This window comes from Hemiscyllium ocellatum, chromosome 17 (assembly GCF_020745735.1).
Source record: "Hemiscyllium ocellatum isolate sHemOce1 chromosome 17, sHemOce1.pat.X.cur, whole genome shotgun sequence".
Taxonomy (NCBI): Eukaryota; Metazoa; Chordata; class Chondrichthyes; order Orectolobiformes; family Hemiscylliidae; genus Hemiscyllium; species Hemiscyllium ocellatum.
The window spans coordinates 55,361,423-55,381,993 of NC_083417.1; the positions used below are offsets into that span (position 1 = coordinate 55,361,423).

At 42.1% G+C, this 20,571-nt stretch overlaps 1 protein-coding gene across 2 annotated transcripts in view; it reads right to left on the reverse strand.

Annotated features, from left to right (window-relative positions):
• The window catches only part of slc9a5 (solute carrier family 9 member A5), a 265,787-nt gene that overhangs the window by 90,012 nt on the left and 155,204 nt on the right, over positions 1–20,571 (reverse strand). For both annotated transcript variants that reach the window (XM_060838184.1, XM_060838183.1), the window contains exons 4-7: positions 12,395–12,473; positions 11,413–11,590; positions 4,096–4,316; positions 2,672–2,874 (exon numbers count right to left, since the gene is read on the reverse strand). In XM_060838184.1, the coding sequence (XP_060694167.1) occupies positions 2,672–2,874; positions 4,096–4,316; positions 11,413–11,590; positions 12,395–12,473 (681 nt within the window). The remainder of the gene's footprint in view (positions 1–2,671; positions 2,875–4,095; positions 4,317–11,412; positions 11,591–12,394; positions 12,474–20,571) is intronic.

The window sequence follows — 20,571 nt, forward strand, 5'->3', positions numbered from 1 at the left end:
TAACAGATGAGAAGCTTAACAATCAATTTTTCAATGTATAATTTTAGTTACATCAGACTGTAAATTTTTGCTATAAATTCTGTGTGTTAGGATTGAGCCCTCCGCTACCACCTCCGAAAGCTCCGATGCTCCGAAAGCTAGTGTGCTTCCAATTAAACCTGTTGGACTATAACCTGGTGTTGTGTGATTTTTAACTTTGTACACCTGAAAGGAGACATTACTGTTGCCCCCAGATGCAGGAGATTTTTAGGGGGCAAAAAACATCAAGCAGGATATTAGGTTTTCTTTTTAACTAATGTGGACCCCTGCGAAAAGCTGCACTTATGGATATTATAATTAGGATTGGGACAGGCTTGACTGAGATGCCTTCCATTCTGAACAGTCATTGTTTTGCATTAAAATTCTGTGGATGACCTTTTAGACAACTTACTACTGGCTTTCTGTGGCTGTGGAACTTTACCCCTGTATGAACCAGGAAAACAAGACAGGAAGAAAAAGGAGAAAAACTCACAAATCCAAAATCTCCTCTATGTTCAGCGCGAGCAGGAGTAAGATCATGTACAGAGTGACTATTCTAATTTTGACTGATCATTGAATCATTCAGTGACTCACTTGTGTATCTGCAATATGACAGGGCCTTCAAATGATAACTACAGCAGACATGAGGCATCTGCTTTATGCTGCGTCACTACATAAAGCTCTGTTACTTTAGTAATGCTTGGAGCAAACTTCACTTTCAACAAAGGTTAGACCTGCATATAGTTAATAGGACAATAAAGTCATGAACAGATGCTTGCTTATCTGCCCTTTTCATCATATAATTAATGCATTTAGTTTGCCGAGCTAATTACAATATATGAGCTGGCTATTTTTATTTGTTTCTATGGCGATTCATTACCTGCTGCACAGACTCATCATTGTGAAAGCAATGAACTCCATAATAAAGATTAGAAAGAAACCACACTGCGGTAAAAATGTATCACATTTTTAACATTCATATTCAATACTTTCTGCACCACCATGAGCTCAAACTTATTACTGTATTTCTTTGAGGCTGGATGTGACCTTCTTCCTCAGAACATTAAAGCACAGGCTAAATATTCTGAAGAGCTGTTCATCAGCTCAGTCACTGAAAGATGAAATACTCCTTCACCCATCAAAGACTGAAGAATGGTAACCAGTCCACCACATTAAGCTACTGGGTGCACAGATCTATCTTCCCATATTTTTCTATGGCTTCACTTGATGTTAATCCCATAGTGACCTCCAGCAACACTTAAGTTGGGTAACTATGTCCTCATTCTCACTCCTCATCCAGAGGCAATTTCCATCACTCTGGTGTCCTCAGTCCACCCTTGAGTAGCTCAGAGCCACCCCTATCTCCACTGAGGCATTTTAACCTCCATCTCTCCTGCTCCCTGTTCTCCAGCCCATTCCCATATACAGTTGTCAGTCTTGCTGGAACCAATTGAGTCAGATTTAATTTCTTCAACAGAAGCACTTTTTAAATCTTGTCCCTAGCCAAGCCACTATTCAGCCATGCATTCATTCATTACCCAACCCTTCACTACTTCTCTCCATCACCCCTCCCTACTTCTCACTCACTACGAAGTCATCAGGAATTACATCAACCAAATCAGGCAAAACTAATGGCCATGACATCGGCTTTGCCTGATGTCCTCAAACTGAATGCTTGGCTGAGCTCCAGGTGCCACCCAATCATGGGAGGTATACAATGAACAATTCACATGCCCACTCTCCCTCATTGTGGAGTGCTGCCTCTCCCAAGGTAAATGATACTTGAACATCTCATGGCAAGTTTGCATTTTGTGTGAACTTTGAAACGTTAAAGGCTGACTAAGTTCTTGGAAAGGGTCACTCGACCTGAAACATTAACTCTGATTTCTCTGCACAGATACTGCCAGACCTGTTGAGCCTATCCAGCAATTTCTGTTATAGTCTCTGAAACGTTGAAGGTTGACCGATGATGGAAGGATCAAAAGGAGGTGCTTCAGAATTGCTCTGAACCTACTACTGCCTATCATGAAAGACTTAATTACACAACACTCCGAGATAATACAAAGAACTACCTGACTTTAGCGTATGTGCTGTGTCTCACTGACTACATTTTACCTAAAGTCAGTAGGACAGTAATGTGTAGATACTTGAGAGTGGGTTCACTTGAAGATATTATGTGTAAAATCAGATGGAATAATGAGACATTTATTCAAAAAAAAGGTCAAGGACTGCAATAACCAGGCTGCACTGCACTAAACTTGCAGTGTAACCAACAGAGAGTTCCACAGCTAAAGGAAGTGTAAAACCCAAATCATTCATGTCAGAAGCAAGTTTCAATCGCCTCAACCTGGCTCCTCAGGTTCAACAATGCATTGCTCTAACATGGTCTCTTGGATATCCCTCTCCATCAATGTCCTGATCTGCATCCTCACTTTATCCTCAGATGATTGCTGTTCATTCCTCAAGTCCTCTGGATGCAACACGTCTCTCTTTCTTGGTACTAGTCCAATCACATTAGACTACAATGATGTGGCAGACACTGTCCAAATTGTACTATAACCTTCTCAAAACAGACATTGCACAACCAAAGTGCTAATTTTACGTTGGACAACTCAAACTCGGGCAAAAATCTACCGTGACCAGACACACTTACCTGAATTATCACAGTGAAAAATATCACAGTGATTGTCGTTGCAACAAAGTAGTCCTTTGCCTTAACAGTCTGATCATTGAGAAGGATCACCAGGGCAAATGCGACTGCACCACGTAAACCACCATATGTCATAACCACCTGGTCAATTCTGTCCAATGGGACCAGCCGGAAATGATTTAGAATCCAACTCTGCAGGATTACCCCTGGGAGTGAAAGATAGGTTAATTTATTTATATCAGTAATTATTTGAGAAATGATAGATTCCAAGACCGAACGACAAAGACTTCTACATCAACAGAGTTTAGCATTTTAAACATTTACATCACAGCTTGCAGTATGGAATTTTGAAAATTTATTTGTTTGACCCAGAACATATTTTGGTTTAATTGCTCTTATATTACTGATGTAAAGTCAGGTTCAACTCACAGAAGATTACTTCCACAATCTCCAAACCATCCAAAATGCTGATTTGAACTTTATTCGTTGGAATCTGAATAAAGTAGCTATCTATAAGTGTCTATTTTCACACACCACGTCAGAGTTGGTGAATAGAAACTGTTAAGCAGTTTTACAATTGAGCAATGTTCTGTACAATAGATTATCTTACCTTATTATATTCTAGGCCCCTACAAGAAGGGCCAACACACTATTGACCTTTTTGGTTACTTTTTACACTGATATACAAGCTTTTATTATTTGAGTGCATCAATTTCCGTTTCCTTTTTACCCCTCCACATTACCTAATCTTTCATCATTAAGAAAATATTCTGACTGATCTACTTTGGATTTAAAATGGATAACCTCACACTTCCACACATTGAATTCTATCTGTTACAGTTTTGCTCGCTCACCAACCCAGCCAGCTCTTTTGAAATGAGCTAACATTGTATTCACTGCTAACATTGCAGATTCAGGCCACATACTTGGTCCTGATCTCTAAGATCTCAGAGATCAGGCTGTCCATTCTTGATTTCTCCCCCTAACCTCCCCCGTCCTGCCCTATCTCTCACCCAGCCCTGTCCGCTTCTCCACATAATAACGTGCAGGTCCTTGAACTGTGCACATATGCATTTCTGAAGGTGCGCATGTGCATAGTTCTTGGCAGTTCCACGCTCAGCAGGCACTGCCTTTTCTATTAATTCGTGGTGTCCCTGATGTTACTGTCTAGACCAGCACATATTGAATTGCCTACAAGAAGGTGACAGTGAGCTGTTTAATATGTTGACTCCTCACCAGTGGGATATAACTTTACTTAGCCTTGTGTTTCAGATTTCAATTAAATCACCTGGAAGATGTAGGGAAAACTCTGGAATGATTATACATAGGTAACTCTCACATCCACTCACAACTGGTTCACATTAGCTGTCTGAGAGATTTAATGGAGCAGGGCTGGAGAGAAGGAATCGTGAAATAAGAGCACTTACCTATTGCTCTGAAGACAAATATGAAGAGAAGTGTGAAGAGCACTAAACCTGTGTCCCAGGTCCACTTGGAGGTGTCAACGGCAGAGATTCCCAACAGCATGAAGATGATTGTTTCTGAACTGCTGGCTAAAGTCTTCATCGTGTACTTGACAGTTGTGCGAGATTTCTGTGAAATGTTAGCTTCCACATACTTTTTGCAACACAGACCACAGAAGGTGACCCTGGGTGGGGGAGACAAAACTTTGCTAAGGAGTTGTTCATAGACAATCTGAAATTATATCATAATGCGTTATATTCCTTTTTTGGAAGTATATTTCATTTGCATCTATATGAAACGGTGACTCACAGTGCTGGGGACCCAGGTTTGATTCCAGTCTCTAGTGACTGTATGTGCACATTCTCCCTATGTCTGCGTGGGTTTTCTTCAGGTGCTCCAATTTCCTCCCACAGTCCAAAGATGTGCAGATTATGTGAATTGGCCAAGCTAAATTGCCCATAGTGTTCTGGAAGGTGTAGGTTAGGTGCATGAGTCAGGTGAAATGTAGAGTAACAGTGTAGGGGAATGGGTCTGGGTAGGTTATTGTGAAGTTGTTGGGCCAAAGGGCCTACTTCCACACTGTAGGGATTCTGTGATAACTTCAAATACAAAGATCATGGAGATAAATACAACTGAAACAAGCCATTTGTTTTAGCTCATCCAATACAGCAACTAATTGCTCTTGAATGATCTAGAGTTCTGGCTACAATATCTGACTCTGAAAACCATTTCTGTATCAGGCACACTTTCTGTGAAAATGTAGTCTCTCATGTTAATCCTGTTTTGATTTATAATGAGATCCCTTGTGCCTTGGATGTGGTTTCACTTGAAATAGGGTTACCTTTTCAATTTCACATGATATCTGAGATCCTTTACTAATTTCCATCTCTTATACCTCCATTCAGGAATAAAAGGTCTACAGATCTCTAAACCTGTCTCAGACGGGGGATCTAAGATGGCAGCGATCTGAGAAGATCACACTGCCGAGCTTTGCATCGCAGCAAGAGCAGGACGGTCCTTTAACCCGCCCAATCCAGGTCATCAGGATTTCTTGGGGCATTGGAAAGATTGTGGAGCCCCAAGAAACATTTAAAAATTGACCTACCTCTATTTTCAGGGAGGAGGAGCATGCGGGTCTGGGTCTGCAGCTCAGCCTGCAGCAGCCTCGGAGCCGATTACTCTCCAGGACCTGGTGAACCAGCTCTCGAAATCTCGCGAGATGTTGGGGAAACAGATTGAAGAGAAGCTGGCTCCAGTCTCTCATGCTGCAGAAGCATGAGCAGCAGCTGGGAGACCTGGAGAAGAGGACGGATGAGGTGGAGCACAGGATCACAGTGGTGGAAGCTGATGCCAGTTCATTCAAGGATGAGATCCAAGCTCTGAAGACACAGGTTCGTAATTTGCGTGACCAAGTGGATGATCTTGAAAACAGAGGCAGGAGAAAAAACATTTGGATCGTCGGTCTGCCTGCGGAATTTGTTGAAGATTGGCTTCCGAAATTCCTTGACTTGGAGACTGGCATGAGAGGATTGAAGATTGAGAGGGCTCACCAGGTCGCAGCATGGAGGTCAGGTCTGGGTCAAAGCCCTCATCCTTTCCTGGTGCGGTTCCATCATTACCGGATAAGGAGAGAGTCGTGGAGGCTTCCAGACTCCAAGGGAAGGATCCAAAGGCCCTAATTTATGAAGGGTCTAAGATCATGTTTTTTCAGGACTTTTCAGTGGCGGTGATCCAAAAACGAAAATCGTATGATGGTGTCAAGAGAAGACTGAGGGAGCCTGGGATTCACTACTCCCTGAGAAATCCGGCAGTGCTTCGAATCACCTTAGATGGATCCATGCATCTCTTTGACACATCGGAGAAGGCAAGAGACTTTGTGGACAAACTAATCTAATTTAAACAATTGTAGTATGTATAAATATTGTTGCTTGGGTATGCGTTTATCATTCTGTCACATGAGGATTGATTTTTTTTTCTGACCCCTGCGGTAACCCTGGATCTGGTGGCATCCTGTACGATTGGTAATATTATCATCTCTGATCATGCTCCAGTGTACCTCATGGTTAAGATTAAGGATGTTGAAGTGGATTCAAGGTACTGGCGAATGGACCTCTTTATTCTCATGGACAGTAAGATTGTGGAGTATTTCTCTCGGGAATTTCGGGCATTCCTAGACATCAACATAAGCTCAGTTGATAGCTCATCTGTTCTCTGGGAAACTGTCAAAGCTTATGCCAGGGGATTAGTTATTTCATATTCCACCAGTAGGAAGCAGCAGAAGGGTGAGCAACAATATCTCCTCGATATACAGTTGAAGGCAGCCGAGAAGGCCTAATTTGACAGACCCTCGTTGGCCAAAGAACAGAGGATTACGGTGCTGTAGTCTGCACTAAATTCCATGCTCACGCAGACGGCAAAGAAGGAGCTGGCTTTTGCAAAGCAAAGGTTATACGAGCATGGTGACAAGCCAGGCAAATACTTAGCATACCTTGCCAGAAAAAGAAATGCCCCACAAACCATTACAGCGATTAGGGAAGGGTCTGGGAACCTAACATGTGATTCTAAAAAGATTAATATGGCTTTCCAGAGATTCTACTCAAAGTTATATCAGTCTGAGAATTGTGAGGAGGGGCAGGCCAAAATGGAATCCTTTTTTAGAGATCTCTGAAGCTCCTGGGTGTGACTCCCGAACAACAGTCCTTTCTCAGTGCCCCGTTATCAGAGCAAGAAGTGCAGGAAGCTGTGAGGCAGCTTCAGAGTGGAAAGTCGCCCGGTCCTGAAGGACTTCCCAGTGAATTCTATAAGAAATCTATAAGTACACTTTCAGGCCTGATGCTGAGTATGTTTAATGATTCATACAGTCATGATTGTCTCCCACCATCTCTGAGAGAGGTCAATATTTCATTTATTCTTAAAAAAGGGAAGGATACAAGCCCATCTCGCTCTTAAATGTGGACTTTAAGATCCTCTCTAAGGCTCTCGCGTTAAGGCTGGAGACTGTGTTACCCTCTATTATTAAAGAGGATCAGATGGGCTTCATAAAGGGTCGCAGGTCCTCCAATAATGTTAGGAGGCTGCTTAACGCAATTCAAGCATGCCAACAGCTGTCAATACAGGGATTGGTGATTTCTTTAGATACAGAGAAGGTATTTGACCGAGTTGAGTGGCCATACCTTTTCTATACTCTAGACCAGTTTGGTCTGGGCGAAGTTTTCATAAGATGGATAAAGGTTCTCTACAGTATACCTCTAGCGGCGGTCATTACCAACAGGGTACGATCAAGCAATTTTAATATTTCTAGGGGCAGCCGGTAGGGCTGTCCCCTTTCACCATTACTTTTTATGTTGGTGATTGAACCGTTGGCAGAGGCCATTCGTGGGGATCTCAATATCTCAGCTCCAGAAGAGGGGTCAAAAGTACATAAGATCTCGCTGTATGCAGACAATGTTCTAATTCTCTTGACAAATCCAGCAGTTTCAGTGCCTTGCCTGTTACAATGCATTCACGCATTTGGCGCTTTTTCAGGGTATAAGATTAATTTTGCTAAATCAGAGGCTATGCCTATTGGTGGTCTTACGAAAGAGTTGGCTCTTGAGAGTGACTATAGATTCCCATTTAGGTGGTCACAGAGGGGTTTTGTGTATTTGGCATATTCATTACTCCAGTTCTGGATTGGCTGTTCAAAGCCAATTTTACTCACTTATTTGAAAAAATTAAACAAGATCTCCAAAGATGGGTGGCACTTCCAGTCTCGTGGTTGGGTCGGATAGCGCTTATTAAGATGAATATTCTCCCTCGTTTGCTATACCCTATACGGATACTCCTTCTGATTTTCAATAGACAAACACTCTGGAGACTGAACAGTTGGTTCAGCTCCTTTATCTGGCACCGTAAACAGCCTCTCAATAAATTAGCCAAACTGCAGTTGCCTCACAGACTGGGGGGAGTAGACCTGCCGGACATTAAAAATTAAGCTCGCTTTTGACCTACGTGAGTGATTGGGTTTGTGGGGACCCTCTTTCAATATGGCTAGATATCGAAGCCTCCAAGGCAAGGTGCCCCCTTACCAGTTTGCTTGTTTTGGACAAGATGAGGATAGTTAGGGAATATTACATAACCCAATAGTCATCAATACTGTTAAAGCATGGAGGGCAATTCGGCAGAGGGAAGGTAATATTGGCAAAACATCTTTGTTTACACCTTTAGCGGGTATGCCAGGTTTTCAACCGGGTATGATAGATTCAGGATTTAAATGTTGGGCAGCCAGGGGTATATCTTGCATGGACAATTTATTTGAGGGAGACGTAATGATGTCCTTCGATCAGTTAGTACGGAAGTACGCGTCACCTAATAGAGACCACTTTCATTTTCTTCAAGTTAGGGATTTTATTCAAAAAAGACCACACTTTTGACTGATCCCTGCAAATCTGACATAGAAAGAGGGGTACTAAGGGCTAAGAGTACACTCTCTATCAGTACTTTATATCACCAATTGGAGGGTGCCACCTCTGATGAGTCTGATCGACTCTGCAAGATGTGGGAAAGAGAGCTGGGTGTTGAAGTTTCTTCAGAGGCATGGGAGGATATTTGGGAGAATGCAAGGAAGATATCAATTTGCAATAGGACCCATGCTTTGCAGTTGAAGATTCTCCACAGGGTCCACTTAGCCCCAGACCGTTTGTCAAAATTTAAACCAGGGTTATCTTCAGCATGTCCCAAGTGCAAGGTCTGTACGGGTACTCTTACACATTGTCTTGATCTTGTGACAGGCTTCAAACATATTGGAGCTCTGTGGTGGGTATAATGGAGAGGATTTTAGGTGTAGAGGTGGAGAAGGACCCTATTTCTCTCCTTTTGGGCCTCCCCATTGTACTTCCTGCAGACGCGCATCAGAAAAAACTTTTCAATATTCTTACATTCCGTGCAAGGAAGAATACCTTGCTAGTTTGGATATCAGAAAACCCCCCAGGCCTGTCGGGTTGGCGGAAGATTGTAATGGAGCATATTCCCCTGGATTTTCTCACAAATACGGTACACCACAAAACTGAGAATTTTTACAAGACATGGCAACCCTTTTTGAAATACCTGGACACAGATTTATCTGCCACACTAACAAGGGCTTTTATATAGCCGTAACGATTGTGTTTCATGAGTCCAATATCCAGGGAGGAGGAACTGTGAATGTATGAGTGTTTTGTTTGGCTAGGCTGAGTTATTATTATTTATTTGTTTGTTGTTACGTATTTATTTATTTAGTTAAATAGCTAGTTTAGTTTTTTTTAATTTTATACTTCTCTATATATGTTTATACATTCATTTGGGGGGTGGATTGGGGATTTTTTTTAATTATTTGGGTTTAGTTTTGTTCTATTTTTGTACTGTTTTGAATTGCATTGTTTTGTATTTGTAATATTTAAAAATCTATTTTTTTCTGAATAAAAATATATTATTAAAAAAACCTGTTTCAGACATCAGTCCTCTAATCTAAAAGATTGCTCTCTTCACCATCATCTGTGACTCCCAAGGTTAGATGTTTCTCATGTGCACGAGTGACTAGATCTGAATGCTACACCCAAGACAGAACCTAAAGTGATCACTATACACATTCAATATTGTACTGTCATATATTAAACTCCACTGACCTGGCAATATAGTTCAGCATTCAACTTCTGCGGCCATTTTTTCTCGATAGTGACTGAGTATGGTTAGCGTGGAGTAACCTGAGACTCTCAGATCATCCTCAGCCATTTCCCAAGCTAGTTCAACACCACCTATTTAAGCCCCCAATTATTTTCCTCGCACACATCAGTCAGTTTAATTATAGCAATGTAGGAATAACAGTAGGATATTAATTTGTCTGCAAGTCAAATAGACCATGATTAATATGAATTTCAGTTCTATTTACTTGCCTTAGCTCCATATTCATTGGTATCTGACAAAAAAACCTATCAATCTTAGTCTTGAAAACTCCAATGTCCCAACATCTGCTACCATATTGAGACACTGAACTCTAGATTTCTACTGCAGTAAAATCTTGCATAATATTCAGAGTTTCAAGATGGCGCCGAAGCATGGTGACACTTTAACGTTTAACACAAGGAAAAACTTTTCACTGTATGTTTATATACATGTGACAATAAATCTAAATCTAAAAAATCTAACCCTACAAAACCTAACATAAGAAAAAGTGCTATGGACTAAGACGACTTTATCTTGAATTCTTTTTTTCGATTTTTCTCCTTTATTATAATGTCTTGGAATAACTTATTTTAAACTTTAATCTCTTTATTTTTCTAATTTATTAGTATGATTTTGGACCTTTGAAGGTATGTAACATTTGACTTTTTATTTCTTTATCTTTATAATGTTTTTCCTAAGAATTTGTACTCAAGAATCTGTATCCTGGTACCTTTGTACCTAAATTAGTGCCGTAAATGGCGATTTGTAAACCTTTTACTATACTCACGTGAGTACATGTGACAATAAAGCTAATCCTAATTCTAATTCTAGCTCCAATTTTAAGTTTATGTGCCCTCATTTGTGATTCCTGACCAAATAAAATAATTTTTCTGTCTCTTTAGTTAACATTTTTAGAATGTTAATATCTCAACCAGACCTTCTTCAACTTTTCTCATCTACTGAGTACAAGCCAAGTTCACTTGAACTCTCTTCATGATCTAAGGCCCCTTGCTGTCCAAATGGATCAATATAACCTTTCTGAGGCACAGTGCCCAAAACAGAAAGCCCAGATGGGGGGGGGGGGTCTGCTTAACGTGCTAAATTACTGAAGCATATTTGTCTCCCTTTTTCAGCCAGCTCCTTGAAATTGAGGTCAATAGTTCATCAGCTCTTTTGCACCAGCTTTAAATGATTTGTGTCATAGGTTCCTAAATGTCTTTGCTCCTTCAGTGTTTCAATTTTAGAAAAAAAACAGCAATTGATCTTTTGTGGGTTCAAAGCGACCTCACTCAAGACTGTGTTTTTTTAAAAAATGGCTAAAAGCTTAAATAGAGAATGCAGATCCCAAACAGTTTGCAGCATTGACAGTGGATTATGAAGATCTCATCAAGTATCAAAAAGGTGCATTTTCAGTTGTTTTTTTTTATAGCCCAGACTAGTTACTTTGCTAAGCTACAACAGCCACAAGTTCCCTTAATCACATCATCACCAACGAGGAAGCAATAGCGGTCAGAACATTGAGGAACTCTCTTGCCCATCATTGCTGTATGGCATAATCCGGCATGATTAAACATGAACAGTTGAGGGTTCAATTCACTTACGCCAAGATAGAGGAGAGAGAGACCATTTCGGCTGTGAGATGGGCCAGGTAAACAATCAGGAAGACAAAGAGTGGCTCAATAATGCGGACTCGCTTGGTGAAGCGGCTGATAAGGGCTAGCACAAAGGCAAAAACAATTCCTACTGCAGTTCCACCCAAACTCACCACGAAGATTGAACCTGGAAAACAAATAGAGACTTAGCCACTTCTGCTGTCTGGCAAGTTTCATGACTTGTACATTCATTTCTGTCAATGGAAAATGACCTCTCTCACATTCCAAGTATTTTTTGGGTAACCATCATGCTAATGTGACAAAACATTTTTCCAGATATAATATTCTACAATGGTTTTGTCTCTCTTTTTTTTGGATGACATCCAGAATCTCCTTGCTGATGTACAAAAAGGTTTTATTTTGATGTTCGAGTGATTGTATCACCCATTGGATTTATTCACAGGCACATCAATAATTTTTGAAACTCAGGCAATTGTCTTCAAACAGAGAGGAGAGTGATCATTAGTGGCAGACTCCACTCATCTCTATAAACAGTTTTGATTACATGATTTCAGATGTGCTTTGGAAATCAGATTTTGAATGTTAGAAGTGAGTGTCCAATACAAATACTGATCATTGCATCTCGATTTCAAGATAATTCTGATCAAGTGTTCTGAATTGAATCTACTAATGTCCCTTTTTCTTAACTTGGATACCTCTGTTAGCCAGTTGTTGGTTTCATCACATATTAAATGCCTTCTGTAAAAGACAGCCAGCCCAGGTCTGTGAACTGGCTTTTACGAAGTACACAAGACTAGCGCAGTAATGATTCACAATTTGATCTTCCTGTCACCCGTCCCTAACCGCCTTCATGGCTGCGCTTTCTCACAGATGAAATTGAACTTAGACTGGATGAATGATCACTGGTGTGGACTGACACAGCTAACTATTTCATTCATACAAGACCAACAGATTGATTGAATTTTCTTACCTACACCCTTGACATAATCTAAAGCTTGTATATTTTCTGAGCCAATTGCCGCAAAAGAGTTAAACACTTTATACAGCACCTGCAAAAAAGAAAAGGGTAATGATTTGGCATCAGATTCTTCTGCTGTATTTGCAATGAATGGACAAAATCTATGTGTTAATTTTTTTGCTGTTTATTTCCCTCAGATGAGGCTGCCTACAAGGTGAGGAAAATTGAAAATTTCCTCTTTAATTTGAATATCTGTTCACTCTAACGCCCACCAAATTAAGGAAACATACCTTGTGTGGATTTCTGCATGCTGATGTCAAACTATTCTCTCAAATAAAATCTGAATCTTTGGTTCATTTAGAAAGGGATAGCACACATTACGTATAGTATAGACTGACAAACTTGATTTATTTATCAAGTATTTATAACATATAACAAAAAATTAATCCCCAACTCAGAAAAGCAGCCCATACTATACTAGGTATTTCCAGTTTCCATACAATGCCTTGAGAGTGAGATTGTTGATTCAGTACTGAATTATAGGCAACATTGTGCTTTGAACAAGGCACCTTATGTACCAGTTATTAAAGGCCATATGCTGAGATTCCCTAGATCAGGATACTAGGAGAAAGTGAGGACTGCAGATGCTGGAGATCAGATTCAAAAAGTGTAGCATTGGAAAAGCACAGCAGGCCAGGCAGCATCCAAGGAGCAGGAGAAGCTATGTTTTGGGCATAAGCTCTTCAATAGGAATGTGTCACATTCCTGATGAAGTGCTTATGCTCAAAATGTTGATTCTCCTGCTCCTCGGATGCTGCCTGATCTGCTGTGCTTTTCCAGCGTCACATTCTTCAATAAGATAATGTCCCTTTTGAAATTGTATAACATTCAAACCCTCTGACTGACCAGAGATTGCCCTTAAAATGTGCTCTGATACTGTGTGACAGGTGTTGGTTAGCTCAGTTGACTGGATGGCTAGTGTGTGTTGCCAACAGTGTGGTTTGAGGTTACTGTGATGGAGTGTCCTTATCAACCACTCCCCTCACTTGCTAATGCTCAGGTTAAACCACTAACAGTCATCTCTCCCTAATGAAAGAGCAGTCCTATGATCGAGTTGAACAATGGTGGCCTTACCTTTATTTTTACAGTTTGATACCCATATAAGCACAGTCAATTCCTGATCTGTGAATTTCGTGCAACTTCAAATTAAACCCCAGATCTTAGCAATAACCATCTTAATTAATCCTTCAGATTGCTGTTGGCTCCATAAAACTGGAAGTTGAGGATGTAACAGAACTAATATGGGAGTCTGGAGTTGCACTGTGCTCTACAATGAATCTATATATTAATGACTGAAGACTGCTTTTTTGAAAAATTCAAGTCTTCCTTAAAGAGAAACTGCAAAAGTCACTTAATAATTACTTAATAACACAGCAGTCAGGAACATTCGGCCTCAGATCATCATGTGGCCATCCTCCAAGATGGACTTTAGGATACACAACAATGCACAGTGGCCAAGCAGAGGCTCATAGCCAAGTTCAGTTCCCATGAGGATGGCCTCAACTGGGACCTTGGGTTCATATCACACCATAAGTGACCGCAGTACAGTATACACTGTCTCTCTTTCTCTCTCCCTCGCTCACACACACACACACACACTCTCTCTTACATACTCACACAGAACTTGTCTCATACACATGCTCTCTCTCTAATACAGACACATACATTGCCCACACGAACACCCATGCACACACCCTCTCACAAGCTTATATTTCATCACATTCATGCACACACTCTACCAAACATGCACTCTCTCACTCTCTCTTTCTCATGCATACACACATGCACATAAGTCCATGGAGTGAATTTGCATTTGCAGAATTGTGCTTGCAGACACAATCTATTTTGCTCAAAAAGCACACAACCTGCAGGCAGTCCACGTAATGTTTTATGAGTTCCTACTTTGGAAATAGTCTGACCAGCAGCATACACAGCAACACATTTCAACCAAATGGCCATGTCTGAAAGTCTAAGGGGACTAGGCATCGGTCAAGGTATCAGTCAAGGGCATCATCTGATATCAGGCCAGGGTCTGATCATTTGGGCCAACTGGAGTTGGTGGAGTCCTTTTCACTGCAGTCTGGGGAGTGGATCCCAGCCAGTCCTAGGATCTGCTCACACATTGGTCAGGGCAGAGCTATCTTTCCAAGTTGGTCAGGGGGAGGGGATAGGTCCATATTTCTGATCACTGAATGTAAAAGTGACTTATTGGAGTAATGCTATGGTGGGAAGTTGGGAATTCAATTGTGGGGATTGGAGTCAACATGCTAGGCGGTTGGGCAGAAAATAATTGTGGAGTGGACAACTTAACACATAAGACGGGAAACAACCCAGCATGGAAGGGCAAGGGCTACTGTCAGAGCAGATGATCACCGACAGACACTGTCACCTTGGCCTTTGATGGAGGGGACAGTCATAACTATGTTGGACAAGACTATATTGTATGCTGCAGGTCAGGGATGAAAGTAGGGAAATGGATGGAAACATTAGGAAGATCAAAGCAAATGTGGTCTACAGGGAGGTGAGGCAGAAAAGGACAGGAAAATATGGAGAGGGAATAACCAAGAGTGAGGCTGAGCCAGTGACTAATTCCATAGGTACTAATTGAGATGTCATCCATTTGTATCTAAATTACAAGTGCATTATTGAAGTGGGAAATGGCTGCCACATTCACAGTGGGTGGGCCGAGTGTTTTCTTTTCTGAGGGCGAAGGCTTTACCTTTAAGGGCGGCAGGATGGCTCAGTGGTTAGTACTGCTGCCTCACAGCACCAGGGATCTGGGTTTGATTCCAGCTTCGGGCAACTGTCTGTGTGGAGTTTGCACATTCTCCCCATTTCTGCGTGAGATTCCTCTGGGTGCTCCAGTTTTCTCCCACAATCCAAAGTGTGCAGGTTAAGTGAATTGACCATGCTAACCTACCCATAGTGTTCAGGGATGTGTAGGCTAGGTGCATTAATCAGGGATAAATATTGGGTAGGGGAATGGATCTGGTGGTTACTCTCCGGAGGGTTGATGTGGACTTGTTGAGCCAAAGGACCTGTTTCCACACTATAGGGACTGTAAATTTGTATGATGTGATCCCCTTCCAGGAGCAATAATGTTAATCAGACACTTGCACAGGGCAGGCTAAAGACATCTGTTGTCACATTATTCTGCATGTGGACCTCAAGTATTAACTTATACAAAAACAAAATACTGGAAATATGAAACAATCACAGAGAACATTGGAGAAACTCAGCAGGTCTGGCAGCATTCATGGAGAGAGAAACAGAATTAACATTTCAAGTCCAATATGACTCTTCAGTTTTCATGAACATCTGATGAGTCATATAAGACTTCTAATGTTAACTCTGCTTCTCTCTGCCAAATCTGCTGAGTTTCTCCAGCATTTTCCATGTTAGTTACATATATAGCTGACCAATTTGGTCTTTTTATGCTTTTCCTGCTGTTTAATAGAAGTTAAGGTCATAAACTGGCAGAAGTCATCAAAATATCTGTAGCTCCTTCATTCAGTCCTGACAAAGTTTCATTCTTCTAAGAGTGCTATGGAAAAGATACCTACCACTCAGACTGGGTTAGAACATTATGCGACACTAAAAATGGCTAGCTTTTATACTCTCATTCTTGTAGTTGCAGCTAAAAGGGAATTTGCTCATACAGCTCATGATGAAAAGCAAACATATATCTAAAAATGTCATAATGTTGAAGTTGAAGTTTCACCCACTCTATGTACTCTCAGAAAGTGTTTTCATTATGAGTGTTTTCATTCCTTGTTCTCCCACAATGTCTTGTTGCAGTTCTGGGGTCTGTAGCTGAGGTGGAGGGAATCTGCCCTACTGCAGAGTCTGTTGGCCTTAGAGTTTGGAGCGGGCAAACCCAGAGTCATTTGTGGCTAAATTCATTCTGAGAGTGTCCTGTTTACACGCAGGCTTAAGGCTCGAACCTGCATAAGGTTGGGGATTGCAGGCAGTATAAAGGTAGAGGGGCTGAACACCTCTGGATTGTCCTGAGCAGAGACTTCTGGGAGGCCTACATGTTGTTCAGCCTCCATCTGGATGTCTACTGACACTGTCCTGTCTCCAGAGGAATGAGCACCTGCAGTGAGATCATGATCCCATGATCCCTGATAGTGAGTCCCATTGGCTGGAGCAATGGAATGCAGGTCTATGTGTCTCTCCAGTAGACACTAAGAATGCCCAACCTGATTCTCCATCGCAGCTACCAACTTGTCCATGGAAGGAGCCGGATAATCATATGCCAGTGATTGCACAGTACAGGGAGTATTGCTGGAGTCCTCCAACCTTTGATTCAGTCTCTGGCAAACCTGCCTGCTGCTCCTTTGATTGAAGTTATTAATGGCTGACCCAACTGGCTCTATTCCTGCCCAGGCCTCCAATTGTCAACAGCAGCATGGTGGCTCAGTGGTTCGCACTGCTGCCTCACAATGTCAGGGACCCGGGTTTGATTCCATCCTCGGGCAACTGTGTGGAGTTTGCACATTCTCCCCGTGTCTGCATTGGTTTCCTCCGGATGCTCCAGTTTCGTCCCACAGTCCAAAGATGCAGATGGTGAATTGGCCATGCTGAGTTGTCCATAGTGTTCAGGGATGTGTAGGTTAGGTGCATTAGTCTGGGGTAAATATAGAATAGGGGAATGGGTCTCGGTGGGTTACTCTTCGGAGGGTCGGTGTGGACTTGTTGGGCCAAAAGGCCTGATTCTATTCTATTCTATTCTGAGTGAGGGATGGGGCTTTTCCTCAGCCAGCTGCAGGGCTGTCACACTTCCTCAGCCCGACAGAAGCGTCAGTATCTGGGCTGGTGAGAGCTGCGGGAGGCAGCCCTGGCGATGCTTCCTCTGGAGAATCTGTGGCTTTGTACCTCAGAGAAGGAGCTGACATCCTGATGAGTTGGTTTCTTCAGGGCAGTTACTGTGGTACAGTCAAGGTTTCACCCTTTATTTGATGATAGATATTCAGGATTAATTTATAAGGCAGGACTGAAAGATGGAAATTCCTCAGAAAATGCCTGAGACATGGGAAAAGAGCTGAACTGCAATAAAAGATACTTTTAAAATGATACCTATCACATTCCTCTTTGATGTTTGCCTGCTCAGCATGAAATTTTGATTGCTACATCCCCCTCTGACCTGACCCATTTCCCCAATTTTACCTTTCACTGTGGCCCACAGCAAATATAGGCAGGAGCTGGCAGTCAGCTGGACTTGGTGGAGCTTTGAAACGTTCCTGATTGAAGGGCTTATGCCTGAAACATCGACTCTCCTGCTCCTCAGATGCTGTGCTTTTCCAGTGCCACACTTTTTTGACTCTGATCTCTGACACCTGCAGTCCTCACTTTCTCCCACGAGCTTTGAAATACTCATGTCACTTACTTTAAACAATTCCTGATGTCTCAATGATATGAATGAGGGATATTATATCCAGCTCAAACGCAACATTTTATTGAAACTGACCCTGCTGCATTCAAACCAAAACTGGCACTGGTAACAGCTGCAAAGATTGGAATTATGTGATTAATATCCAGCACAACAGAAGGGTAAGTAATGGGCTTTTGAACTGAATCCCTGTTGTGATAAAAGCCTTTTGATAAATTTTTTTATGGTAGTCCATTAGCTTTTGACAATGTGTACAACTCCATGCTCTAAATGTATTTAATTTAACTGTTTGATTGAAAGCTTCATCTATCTCTGGCAGATTATTTTTATTTTGTGGTTCTGGAGATCAGAACTTTCCTGTTTTTTTGTGTGCAATTCTGGTCTCCTTCCTATCAGAAAGATGTTGTGAAACATGAAAGAGTTCAGAAAAGATTTACAAGAATATTGCCGAGGTTGGAGAATTTGAGCTATAGAAAGAGGTTGAATAGGCGAGGGCTGTTTTCCCTGGAGCTTCAGAGGCTGAGGGGTGACCTTATAGAGGTTTATAAAATCATGAGGGGGTTGGATCAGATAAATAGACAAAGTCTTTTCCCTGGGTTGGGGGAGTTCAGAACTAGACGACATAGGTTTAAGATGAGAGGGGAAAGATGCAGAGGATGGTACGTGTATAGAATGAGCTGCCAGAGGAAGTGGTGGAGGCTAATACAACTGCAACATTTAAAAGACATCTGGATGGGTATATGAATAAGAAGGGGTTGGAGGGATATGGGGCGGGTGCTGGCAGGTGGGACTAGATTGGGTTGGGCAAGAACAAGTTGGACCGAAGGGTGTTTCCATGCTGTACATTTCTATGACTCTACGAACTTGTCACAACATCAAGTAAAACATTATTATGTGACAGATTTTACAATGTAACAGACGCTGCCAAGAAAGGCAAAAGTCTGTTTTAATGAATGCAGGAGCTCAGTGAATCATTTAGTCTCACAATCTCGGCTTCGTAAATCCTCTATAGTATTTAAAATCATGGCCAATGGTAACTTATAAATATAACTTATTCTTGCAAGTGGTAGTATGTGATGAAGCTGCCCTTTATTAAAGTTATGTTGGCCTTAATATTTTCTCAGAGAGGTTGTAAGAGACACAGATTCCAAAAAGTCTGGGGTTGAAGGGTTTTAGGGCCAATTTGATTATAGCTAATAGATACTGCCTCAGGGAAATGGCTTATAAATTTTAAAGAAACACTTGTACAATGAAAGGGGAAAGGCCAGTTCTCCCAGCTCAGTTTTTCTTTGGCCTGGCTATATACTGACAGCAATTAGTTAAAAATCACACAAAACCAGGTTATGGTCCAAAAGATTTATTTGGAAATACTAGCTTTTAGAGTGCTGCTAGTACTTCCAAATAAACCTGTTGGACTATAATCTGGTGTAGTGTGATTTTTAACTTTAGAGAGTGTGGTGCTGGAAAAGCACAGCAGGCCAGGCAGCATCCAAGGAGCAGGGGAATTGACATTTCTGGCAAAAACCCTTCATCAGAATTTGCCGAGTTGATTTTTAACGTTGCCATCCCAGTCCAACATTGACACCTCCACATCATTGAAAGCAGTTGGAAAAGCTGCTGGACCCAAAGAAGCAGGTCCCTGCTGATCCTCCCTTGCTCTGACATCTCTCCTGTGAGACCATGTGTTTGATTTTTCCTTTTGTGCCAAGGGGTGTTGATGGGGATTGTTGCAAGTATTTGGAACAGCATCATTAAGTTGGGATAACCTGCTGAGTTTTTGGATAGGTTAAGTAATTCCATATTTTGTTCTCTTTTGTTTGCGTTTTATTTGGTAATCTTGTAAATAAATTCCATTTTGTTTATAAGTATGTAGTTTGACCAGCTGCATGGTTTGACCAGATTCTGGATCAGTGGTACTGGAAGAGCACAGCAGTTCAGGCAGCATCCAACGAGCAGTGAAATCGACGTTTCGGGCAAAAGCCCTTCATCAGGAATAAAGGCAGTGAGCTGGAAGCATGGAGCGATAAGCTAGAGCAGGGTGGGGTGGGGAGAGAGTAGCATAGAGTACAATGGGTGAGTGGGGGAGTAGATGAAGGTGATAGGTCAGGGAGGAGAGGATGGAGTGGATAGGTGGAAAAGAAGATAAGCCGGTTGGACAATTCCGGACAAGCCATGGGGGGAGTGCTGAACTGGAAGTTTGAAACTAGGATGAGGTGGGGGAAGGGGAAATGAGGAAGCTGTTGAAGTCCACATTGATGCCCTGGGGTTGAAGTGTTCCAAGGCGGAAGATGAGGCGGTCTTCCTCCAGGCGTCTGATGGTGAGGGAGCGGCGGTGAAGGAGGCCCAGGACCTCCATGTCCTCGGCAGAGTGGGAGGGGGAGTTGAAATGTTGGGCCACGGGGCAGTGTGGATGATTGATGCGGGTGTCTCAGAGATGTTCCCTAAAGCGCTCTGCTAGGAGGCGCCCAGTCTCCCCAATGTAGAGGTGACCGCATCGGGAGCAACGGATACAATAAATGATATTAGTGGATGTGCAGGTAAAACTTAGATGGATGTGGAAGGCTCATTTAGGGCCTTGGATAGAGGTGAGGGAGGAGGTATGAGCACAGGTTTTACAGTTCCTGCAGTGGCAGGGGAAAGTGCCAGGATGGGAGGGTGGGTCATAGGGGGGCGTGGACCTGACCAGGTAGTTACGGAGGGAACGGTCTTTGCGGAAGGCGGAAAGGGGAGGGGAGGG